Genomic DNA, 12,495 nt, shown 5'->3' with positions numbered 1-12,495 from the left:
AGCAGAGAGCTGGCGTCTATCTCTGCTGCGTCCCTCAGCACGGCTCTAACTCTGTGATGCTCTGGGGGACGTGTGTCTGCAATTTGGTGTACTTTCATTTTTGATAAAGAGCTTTTACTAAATGACAAGTAACTAATCTGGATGTTTGTGTATTTTTGGAGGCCGGTCTCTTTAGAAAAATTTGAAATGCTTCACCAATCTCGTGAAAGCTTTTTTTCTGAGGACATCAGGAGTTTTCTTTTATCTGCGCTGAAGCACTCCATGCTTGTGTTGAGTAGGCTCTCCAGCTTCCTACTGGAAATGCCTTAGACAAGCATTCTTTTTTTCTCAGAAATTTCCCCTTTTTTTCCCTAAAGAAATCAATACTTTTATTCAGCAAGGATGCATTAAATTGATCTAAAATGACAGCAAAGACATTTATAATGTTCCGACAGATTCTATTTTAATCTCCGTCCATCTGTCCATCCATCCATCCATCCATCCATCCATCATTCTATCGTTTTTTATATATCATTCTGTCTATTCGTCTGTCTATCCATCCATCAATCCATCTATCTATCATCAATCATCTATTCTATCCATCGATCGTTCTATCTATCTATCTATCTATCTATCTATCTATCTATCTATCTGTCTGTCTGTCTGTCTGTCTGTTTATCCGTCTGTCTGTCCGTCTGTCCATCCATCCATCGTTCTATTGTTTTATGTATCATTCTGTCTATCTGTCTATTTGTCTGACTATCTATCCATCCATCCATCCATCAATTCTTCTAGTGTTCTATCTATCTATCTATCCGTCTGTCTGTACGTCCGTCCATCCATCCATCGTTTTATCTATCATTCTGTCTATTTGTCTGTCTATCCATCCATCCATCCATCTGTCATTCTAGTGTTCTATCTATCGATCATTCTATTTATCTATTGAATGTTCTATCTGTCTGTCCATCCGTCCATCCATCGTTCTATTGTTTTATATATCATTCTATTTGTTTATATATCTGTCTGTTTGTTTGTCTATCCATCCATCCATCCTTCTAGTGTTCTATCTGTCTATCCATCCATCTGTCCGTCCGTCTATCCATCCATCCATCCATCATTCTATCGTTTTATCTATCATTCTATTTGTCTGTCTATCTATCCATCCATCCATCCATCCATCATTCTAGTGTTCTATCTATAGATCGTTCTATTTATCTATTGAACATTCTATCTATCTATCTATCCATCTATCTATCCATCTATCTATCTATCTATCTGTCTATCTATCTATCTATCTGTATGTCCATCTATTCATTCCATCCATCGTTCTATCATTTTATCTGTCATTTTATCTGTCTATCTATCTATCTATCTGTCAGTCCGTCCGTCTATTCATTCCATCCATCATTCTATCATTTCTATCTATCTATCTATCTATCTATCTATCTATCTATCTATCTATCTATCTATCTATCTATCTGTCTATCTGTCCATCTATACATTGATCCATCGTTCTGTCATTTTATCTATCATTCTGTCTGTCTGTCTATCTATCTATCTCTCTATCTATCTGTCCGTCTATCCATTCATGCATCGTTCTGTCATTTTATCTATCATTCTGTCTGTCTGTCTATCTATCTATCTCTCTATCTATCTGTCCGTCTATCCATTTATGCATCGTTCTGTCATTTTATCTATCATTCTGTCTATCTATCCATCCATCCAGATGGAAGTACCTCATTTTTGCAGATGACATTGGTTAGAACATCTGACATAAATGTATTGGTTAATGTGTTAATGTGTGTCTTTTTAAATATGTCATCACTTTATTAATTCCATTCACATTACAGATAATTACAGAGAGTTTGCAGCGCACTACTGATACATTTTTATAGCTTGCTATGGTTCCTTTCATCAAAGCAGGTTCATCTGGTTGACATTGCAGCTGTGGGTGTTGAATAATAATTTTTGTATGTGTCAGCATAGCTGCACACAGATGTGTCTAATGTAAACATCTGTCTCGATGTGTAAAAAAATGATGCATTTCTGTGTGTCTGAAACAGGTGGGCATTCACGCTGATCATCATTTCCTCCTACACGGCAAACCTTGCAGCTTTCCTGACGGTCCAAAGGATGGAGGTGCCAATCGAGTCTGCTGACGACTTGGCCGATCAGACAAACATCCAGTATGGGACTATTCAAGGAGGAAGTACTATGACCTTCTTCATGGTACATATGTGCTTGTTTGTGTCAAATTGTGTATGTGTATGTGTGATTTGTTTCACTGGGCTACCATGTGCACACGTGATGTCATAATGCATCACTTCCTGTTTATGGCAGCAATTGGACTAGTGACTCATATCAAAGCCCACATGGAATCTGTGCCAGCTGAATTTCACATTTAGATTTTAGCAGAACTGAAACACAGTTCATTCACAAAATTCTACGTGTCTGAAGTTTTGTAGTAACTAACGCTGACAATATTCATATACTGCCATTTAAAACATTCTGTAAAATTGTATGTTTTTGAAAAAAGTCACTTATAGTCACAAAAGAGTTTATTTGATAAAAACTATTAGTAAAAGTACAGTATACACAGTATTATTATGAAATATTATTTATCTATAACTGTTATATAAAACATATATTATTAAAAAACAAAACTGTTGTCTATCGAAGGCTGTTTCTGCCACTGAATAAAAAAAGGTAATTGCACATTTTTATCTCACAATTCTAACTTTTTTTTTTCTTGTAATTGTGATTTTTTTCCCCTTTATAACATTATAACTTTATAACATGCAGTTGCAAGAAAAAGTCAGAATTGTGAGTTTTTATCTAGTAATTCTGACTTTATTTCTTGCAATATCATGCAGTTCTGAGAAAATAATTATTTAGTCAGAATTGAGAGGTTTACCTTTTTTTATTAAGTGGTGGAAACAGGCTTTCATAGTTTTCTATTATAATATGTTTTAAAATGTAATTTATTCCTCTGGTGGCAAAGATGAATTTATTTCAGTCTTTAGTGTCATGTGATCTTCAGAAATTATGCTGATTTTCTGTTTTAGAAATATTTCTTCTTATTATTATTAATGTTGAAAACAAGTCTTTACTGGCACTTTTAGTAGGTTTAATGCATTTAAAGGGTAATTTAAAAGGTAATTTAAATATTACTAATTTATTACTACTAAAAAAACACAAAAAAGTAATATTTATTAGTAATAACTTCACAAAATAAAACTTTCTCAACTACTCATTTTGACTAGTTGCCCAGAAAAGTAGTTGACCGGTCTGTAGATCGATGTTTACCTGATGTAAATAATTTAAAAATATGGGTTGAAAAACCTAAGCCAAACAAAATGTTGGCACCACATACAAAACAAGGGCAGAAAAGTCATGTGATACACTAATAGTCAAAACAGACCCTTTAATTAGTGGTAAAAGTAATCGACTAGTCTGTGCATGTGCTTTGACTCATGTCATAATGCATCATGTCCTGTTTATGGCAGTAAGCAGTTGGCCTAGTGACTCACAGCCACATCCATATTCACACTGGAGGCCAAGTTCACCTCCCCTTTTACATTAATAATGTATTATCCATCTTTTTTCCCGTACATTTTCACTTTCTTTCAATCTGTTACCTTAATCTTGTTCACTCTCAATGTCTGCCAATAAAATGTCTCTTTATTCATTCACCTGTCCTTGTGTCACCGCAAATATAATTTAGTCTATGATTTTTCTCTGCCTTCCAATACAATATCTCTTTTCTCTCGCCATGTTTTTCCCCCCCGCTTTTATCGCTGACGACAAACCCAGAACTCGCGGTACCAGACGTACCAGCGCATGTGGAATTACATGTACTCCAAGCAGCCCAGCGTGTTCGTGAAGAGCACGGAGGAGGGCATAGCGCGGGTTTTAAACTCCAGGTATGCCTTTCTTTTGGAAAGCACCATGAACGAGTACCACCGACGCCTCAACTGCAACCTCACGCAGATCGGAGGCCTGCTGGACACCAAGGGCTACGGCATCGGAATGCCTCTGGGTGAGTAGCGTGGAAGAGAAAGAGTCAAGAGACACAAAGAAAAAGGCTTCAGGTGGAATATAAAGGTTTAAGAGAAATCAAAGTCTGATTTTAACCTTCTTATATAAGTAGAAATACTTTTGAGTGTCCAGCATGGAGGTCTTTAATGGAGTATCTGGAGAAAGACAGCCGTTAACATTCCTATTCAGTGGTAAAAGCTGCAAATGGTGGAAATTTTTACAATGTGACTAATCATTTTAATTTTTAAATCTTTTTTTTTTTATTTTGAAACTTCTCAGAAAAAAAAACACTTGTTTTATTTTTCACTCTGAGGTACCAACAGGCTTCTATTGCGTCTTTTGAATAGGCGTCAAAAGTTAAAAGTAATTTTCCTTTCTATATGTGGTAAATAAATGTAATAGATCTACTCAAAATGTTGTTTTACAGTAAAATACTGTTACATTTACAGTGTTTGGAAGTGAAAACCAATAAGTCACTGTATAATTTATAGTGGAAAAAAAAATGTAAATTGACATTCCCAGAATTTCCTGCATGACACCTAAAAATGTTTTTTTTAGTTGTTGAAATAGCACTTTTTTTCTTACCAGTTATGTATAGTAGGATTTTATGTAGAAAAAGTTTCCACCACCAATTTAAAAAATAAAGAAAGTTAATTGCGACTTTTTATCTCATAATTCTTTTATTCTCGCAACTGCGAGTTACATGTCACAATTCTGACTTTTTTTCTCAGAATTGTGTGAGTTATAAAGTCAGAATTGCAAGGTATAAAGTAAATTCTAAATTCTGACTTTCTCAGAATTGTGAGCTAAATTGCAGTTGCGGGTTATAAAGTCAGAATCACAAGGTATAAACTTTTATATATTTAGACTTTTTTTCTCAGAATTGTGAGATATAAACTTGCAATTGCAAGTTATAAAATCAAAATTGTGATGTAAACTGACAATTGTGAGTTATAAAGTCTAAATTGCAAAACAAAAACTCTCAATTCTGACTTTATAACTCACAGTTGCAATTTTATATTTTAGAAATAAGATTTTTTCTGCAGTTTTGACTTTTTCTTAAAATTGTGAGATATAAACTTGCAATTTTGACCTTTTTATCCTCTGAGTTGGGTCATATAAACTCACAACTGTGAGAAATAAACTCACAAATGCAATTTTATGCCAGGTGTAAGACTTTTTTTCTCAGAATTGTGAGATATAAACTTGCAACTGTGAGTTATAAAGTCAGAATTGCAAAGTATAAACTCAAAATCCTGACGCAAGTCATAAAGTTATAAAGTCCAATTTTGAGAGAAAAAGAGTGATATTTTCTTAGAATTGCGAGTTTATATAATAACTTGCAATTGTGTGTCATAAAGAAAATAAAGTCAGGATTGCAAGTTTATATCACACCATTCTGAGAAAGAGTCAGAATCATGAAATTTAAACTTGCAATTGCGAGAAAAAAGTCAGAATTGTGAGATAAGAAGTTGCAATTTCCTTTTTTTATTTTTTATTCAGCAGCGGAAATGGACTTTTATAATTTTGTCACATCTAACAGTAAGTTAACATTGTTTTCATACTATATACTGTGAATAAATATAATCAATCTAATCTTATTAGTTACGTACATTAGGGTTTTATGTGAAATCTAAAGTGGTTATTTAATATTATTTTTTTTCACAATAGCATATATATTATATTAGTAATTTTTACAGTGTGCAATGTTCTGGCAACCACAGCTGCTGTTTTTTTACAGTAAATTTCACTTCTTTAACACTACAGTGCGTCATTTGTAAAAACTTTAAGTCTATACTTTATTTTCATCCATCCATCTAACCTGATTAAGCTCTACTGGTTCATGCTAACTAGTCAAACCATGAGCCACTGGCATCCAAATATATTACTGCATGTATTGTGTAATTTTGTTTAATTCTAAAATATTTTCTTATTCCCAGTTTAATGTGCAGGAGACAACTAAAATTAAATGATCTGTTAAAAAAATTACTTGTGACAGAAATGATGCACTTTATATCTTATTTTCAGTATTTATATTAATGAATCTATCAATCAAATATTTATGCGTTTATTTATTTGGCCATAAAAAAATAAATCGAAAAATGTAATTCTACATACATTTCAATGTTTGTTTATATATTAGGAAACACATTTGTGTTTTGGTTTGGGACATACTCTGATACGTTGAGCCTTGATGCTCAAGTGGATGGTGTGAGTTTGAGTGTGGTTGTCTTTTCTCTATTTTTGTTCTCGCTCCATTATCCCTATGCATAATTGCACCAAAAGTAAAATAAAAAAAAAGTGTTTTAGTTCTACCCGAAATAAATATGATGATGTCCCAGTGAACATCACACAGACAAGAAAGCCGCTGTCGCAACGATAGCATCTCTTCACGCTCTGATATTGCACATTTCTGTCTAATTTTTCTCCTGGATAGATGGCTTGCCACTTTCCACAACGCTTGATAAATAGCAATTCTGACTTTGTCTTTGACATTTGGCATTTTCAGCAATTATTCTTTGACAGACAGAGATATGAGGGAGGGAAAAGGAACAATTCATGGGCATATGTGTGTTTTGCATTGAGGGCTTTAATATTTGCTAGTGGGTGTAACAATGAGGAGGGCTGGAAAAGAGAAAACGTGGGGTCTTAATCGTGGCTAAAGAATTGGGCTGGGTGAGATAATGGCCACTATTGAGCCACTGTATGCACTGGAATTATGTAGAAGGGCTTTCTGGACTTGAGTGCAAAGGGGCTTGTCAAGTCAAAATTTAAGAAGCTTACATCCAGCTGTGAAAGTGAAATAGGCCGTAAAAGTGTTATTGGCGTCATGTGGTGATTTCGCACAGTAGGCCTACTGCTCCAATTCCCAAAGACGTCTAAGCAAGCTAATAGTTCTGTTACATTTTTCTGCCTTCTTTTGAAGCTGATCAGCAAATTTCTAAAATGGAAAATGTCTTCACTACTACTATTGTCAGTACAGTTAAAACACTGAAAATACTTGGCAGTTGTATTGCTTTTTGTCCTGTATGGGATCCCCACCTGCTAATTTTGCCATTTGTACATACAGAGAGAAGAGCTCTTGAATGTTCTAGACTCTAATTAAACTATCACTAGTGGATTACAATTAAATCTACCAAGAGGAGATATTCCACTATTTATACATTTTTAACTCATGAAGTTGTACCTAAATAGAGCCCCTGTTCATGTTTGCCGTCTTTCCAGCTATTTTATTAGGGTTGGTTATATTTGTGAGAGGAATAAGTTCAAATCTTGAAAAAACATTATTAAATAAAATGCTAAAAAGTAGTATTTTTCTGAAGTCTTGACTAGACGGTGGAGCTGTCACCGAATGCTCTTGTTGCTCTTGGCAGTAATCCATATCAAGTTTCATGTCTCTAAGATTTGTAAAGAATTGTTTCATGTCTTTGACGTGTTACACTTGAACAGTGTAGTACATCAGAAACCTTTTAATAGCTCTTTTTTGACATGGTCTGTGGGTTTTCTGATGAAATCTGATGAAACCTGTAGCAGGATTAGAAATAGTGGAAATCTAATTGGACAGAAATTGAAAACACTGCAAGCAATAAAAAGCAATAAAGCAATAAAATATATGAGAACTGAATGTCCAACACTGCTATTTTAGTATTAGCTATATACTTTTATAGTATTGTGAATTTACTGTTTTTATTTTATTTTATTTTTAGTTGTGTTTAAATTGTTGTGTTGCTTTTAGTAGTTTATAGTTTATATATTTCAGAATATATATATATATATATATATATATACATATATACAGGGGTTGGACAGTGAAACTGAAACACCTGGGTTTAGACCACAATTGGTATGCCGTTTGGCCTCCTTTTGCAGCCAATACAGCATTATTTCATCTTGGGAATGACAAATACAAGTCCTGCACAGTAGCCAGAAGGATTTTGAGCCATTCCTTTCGCAGAACAGTGGCCAGGTCACTATGTGATGTTGGTGTATGAAAACATTTCCTGACTCGCTCCTCCAAAACACCCCAAAGCGGCTCAATAATATTCAGATCTGGTGACTGTGCAGGCCATGGGAGATGTTTAACTTTACTTTCATGTTCATCAAATCACTCTTGTCACCAGTCTTGCTGTGTGTATTGGTGCATTATAATCCTAATACACGGCACCACCTTCAGGGTACAATGTTTGAGCTATTGGGTGCACATAGTCAACCTTCACACTCTGCTCTTATTGGTGGAATGTGCGATCAGTAAAGACTGGCCACCAGGCTGCATAAATATAGCCATGAAACCTCCAGCACTATATTGGCCAGTGTTTCAGTTTCATTGTCCAACCCCTGTATATATATATATATATATGTATGTATGTATGTATATATATATATATATATATATTTAAGTTTTAGCTATTAGGTTTGGAAGGCAGATTGGATGTTAAGAAAAAATAAATAAATTCTGTCATCATTTATCTTTTAAGTAGTTCTAAAAATTGTATTTTGAAGAATATTTTGACTTCCATATCAAAGTTAATGGGTATAGTCACTTACTATTATAGTACTGTTTGGTTACCAACATTCTTCAAAATATTTTCAGCAGAAGAAACAAACTCATACAGGTTCAGAACAACTTGGTGAGTAAATAATGACAGAATTTTCATTTTTGAGTGAACTGTCCCTTTAAGATCTTGCCCACTCAGTGTGCTAATACAGCTATATGGGCTGCTGCTGATGCTTGAAGAATAATAAAAACTGAGAGTAAGTGAAAAATGAGAGTAAGAGACAGGATATACGAAAAAGGGATGCTTATGAATACTCATCAGTGGGGAATAAACATCAGTGGGGAACTTGTACCTACAGTAGGTGAATAGATGCAGTGAGGAAATTACCAGAGCTGCTTGCTGTTTTTGATCTTCTGTCCCCCAGGAAGATCAGTCCAATAACCTCACGACCACTAGGCCAAACTGCTCTCCGAAATATCACCATACGCTCGTAATCGCATGATGCCGTAACTAGATTTGAAATGAGAACCCAGGAGCAGCATCCGTCTTCAAAGACTATCTCCAGGTCATAGAATGTCTTCCAGCAGCTCAAACATTCATTCCCTCCTCCCGGTTCTAACGCATCTCTTCAGGTCGCCTCCCAAAGTTCTGGTTCCAAGTGATAAAATCCTATCATCCACTCATTCATGAAGAGGCTGGTCACCATGGACACCCCCCCCCCCCCATCTGCTTCCATAGCAACCTGGAGTACAGATGGTGTCAACACAGTCCTAGACTGTAAAACATGAAATTAAAGCTGACCTTTTAAAGGAAAAGTCCACTTCAAGAACAACAATTTACAGATAATGTACTCACCCCCTTGTCATCCAACATGTTCATGTCTTTCTTTCTTCAGTTTTTTTTTTTTTAAGAAATTGTGTTTTTTTGAAGAAAACATTTCAGGATTTTTCTCTATATAATGGACTGATATGGTGCCCCGAGTTTGAACTTCCAAAATGCAGTTTAAATGTGGCTTCAAACGATCCCAAATGCGGTTGTAAAAGATCCTAGCAGAGGAAGAAGGGTCTTATCTAGCGAAACGATCAATTATTTTCATTAAAAAATATACAATTTAAATACATTTTAATCTCAAACGCTCGTCTTGTCTTGCTGTCCCTGAACTCTGAACTGTGATTGTATTTTCTCCCACAACTTCAAAAATCATTTCATAATCATCCTACATTGCTGCAGAAGTACCGACACAGTCTTTGCAAAGTAAACATGCAAAGAAACACCCTTAACTAAAAAGGTAAAACAAGGAAAAAAGTAGTATATTTGCATAAGGCAATGTGATTGGCTGACGCCTGCGTTTTCAACTTCTGCTGCGAGCAAAGGCGTCAACGTCAACGTCACTCCATTCAAAGTAAACAAGAGCCGTTGAGCTGACCCAAAGTACGCGTTTTCCGTACTTTTGCAAATACGGATTCACTCTTCGGGCAGATAGATAGAATTGTTCATTGTGTATTAACTAATGATATCAAATTGAACCTTACTGTAAAGTGTTACCTTTCATGTTCTTGTTCTCACTGTGCATGATTCATCAGAATATGTACTTCTATATAAATATTCTGTTTCAGTCAAAATGTACATCACATTATGGTAGTTAATTTGTTTGTGGATACCTTTTAATGCTTAATGTATTGTATGTGCTTTTGTGGTGAATAGTCAGGTTCAATAGTGAGGTTCAGTCTGGTCATTTTTCAAATAAAACAACAAATATTTAAACTTCTCAAAACATTTCAGTGCTGGAAGATGAATGAAATTCTTTATAAGCTGAGATAACAAGCTTAGAATGTAATTACAACCGAGCAAAGCAATATCCAGTTGGTGACCTTTCAAACCGTGCCGTTTTAAATACCAGATTTATTCTTGTTAACAAAAATAGGTATTTGCAAGAGATTTCATATAATTAAGACATAAAACAATAATGTTAAAAAACAACATAGGCTCATTGGAAAAATGTGCCTCTGCCTACAAAAAACAACTTACAAATAACAATTCACTGTAGATTCCAACTGAAATTAAGTCGTTAAGTTACCTTTATTTATATATTGCTTTTAACAATACAGATTGTCAAAGCAGCTTTACAGTATTAAATAGGGCAATAGTGTGTCAATAATGCAAAAGGACAACACTCAATTTTCAGTTAAAGGCAGTTCATCATCCAGCTCAGTTCACGATATTGCTGTAAATAAATAAATAATAACTGAACACTAGTTGCGTAATAACACACAATTTTTTCCCCCCCCACGTAATTTATTATAACATTGACAGATTATCAATTAAAAAAGACCTTGCACAACACATGTGCAATGATTTGTAAACCAATTCATTCTGACATTTGCATCACATAATTAGTTCCATATGGCTTTTCTAATGTAAACTTGCTTGGTAGCTCACCTGGTACAGCAATGCAAAGCTCTCGTGTTTGAGTCCCGTAAAACACGAGTCACATTAAAAGCTCAAAGACTTGAAGAAGCAAGCTAAAATGGCATTTTGGATAAAACTGAACATGCTTTCAGCACCACTGACTGGACATTTCATTTTGAAAGAAGCACAAAAATTGCAAGAAGCAAAAAAAAAAAAAAAAAATTGCAAGGTGATTTTAGATCTAACATGACATGAGAAAATTGCAACTTTAAAACAGGGCTTGATGTAAGTGATATTGACACAAAATAAATGTCTTGTGCTTATTATACTGAGGAGGTGCAAAAACAAGCACCTGTAAGGTGCTTCAGTTTCACAGCTTTGAATGAAAAATAAACTAACATTCAGTGACAGCCGATCCATTCCAGTGCATATCCGCAGTGTTTAATTTGAATTAACATCTATTAATTTGATGAACACATCCTTTCGCGTCACATCGTTATTAGCGTGACATGATTAGCTGTGATACAGTAATGTTTAATGAAGGGTGATGTTATTCTAACAAGTCAAATAATTTGGAATTAACCTATCATAACATTCATTTTCATTCTGACACTCTGGCTAATTTAACTCATTTGCACAACATCAGTTGACTTAAGACATTCCCAGTCATGTCTTAGCAGTTAGCGTATGTGTTCTGACACTAGTGCTAATGAGGGCAACACTGGTTTGGGTCATTTCCTATCACTGTCCCTGTCACTAAAGGTGTCCAAATGGCCAGAAACTGTTTACTTTTTTTGGCAGCATTGCTGCTGTAATTCTAATGTTAAGGTACTTTGCTAAGTTCCCAGCCTTGCCAAGTCGAGTTAGCTAATCAGCTAAAGTAGCTAATTTCATTCTCTCTTGCAGGTTCACCATTCAGAGATGAGATCACGTTAGGCGTACTGCAGCTGCAAGAGAACAACAGATTAGAAATCTTAAAGCGTCGATGGTGGGAGGGTGGAAAGTGTCCTAAAGAAGAAGACCACCGAGCCAAAGGTGAGTGAAACACTGTTATTATAGTCATTAGCACCTCAACATAACATACTGTTCTGTTACTGTACGTCCTGATAACAGCTGTACTGGCACTTTAATTTATGGGTTCTTGTATGACACTGAATATTTATAATCTCAAGTCTGTGTGTGTGTATTAGCGTAAGTTTTGCTATTCTCACAGGGACAAAAATGTATCCTATTCATTTTATCCTATAGCTTTTCTTCCCTTTATCCTAAAAAATGTAAAAGAATACTAAAACCTGATGAATGTCTTTGCAAGGAAATCACTATGCTTTCACCCATTCACAGTACATTAAGACAATTTGTTTGTAAATTTAATATATAAATATTGTTTAAATATGCAATTTCTAGAGCAGAAATCTGAACAATGGATAAAGCCAGGTTTAAAATTCTTGTTTCATTTTGTTGACACAGCACATATATCTCTCTTACAGTATATCTTTGATTTACTCTATAAATCAGAAAATACAGTCAACAGCCAAAAAATAAATACGTTTTCACCATGTCTTTGGGAATAAAA

At 34.8% G+C, this 12,495-nt stretch overlaps 1 protein-coding gene across 2 annotated transcripts in view; it reads left to right on the top strand.

Annotated features, from left to right (window-relative positions):
• LOC127182148 (glutamate receptor ionotropic, kainate 5) overlaps window positions 1-12,495 on the top strand; it is a 118,810-nt gene that overhangs the window by 96,069 nt on the left and 10,246 nt on the right. For both annotated transcript variants that reach the window (XM_051137284.1, XM_051137283.1), the window contains exons 18-20: window positions 2,043-2,208; window positions 3,793-4,018; window positions 11,829-11,957. In XM_051137284.1, coding sequence (XP_050993241.1) covers window positions 2,043-2,208; window positions 3,793-4,018; window positions 11,829-11,957 — 521 coding nt within the window. The remainder of the gene's footprint in view (window positions 1-2,042; window positions 2,209-3,792; window positions 4,019-11,828; window positions 11,958-12,495) is intronic.

The sequence above is a fragment of the Labeo rohita genome, chromosome 19, assembly GCF_022985175.1.
Source record: "Labeo rohita strain BAU-BD-2019 chromosome 19, IGBB_LRoh.1.0, whole genome shotgun sequence".
In the NCBI taxonomy this organism is placed as follows: domain Eukaryota; kingdom Metazoa; phylum Chordata; class Actinopteri; order Cypriniformes; family Cyprinidae; genus Labeo; species Labeo rohita.
The sequence above is the reverse complement of the archived record's forward strand: the minus strand, read 5'-3'. Positions and strand labels throughout refer to the sequence as shown.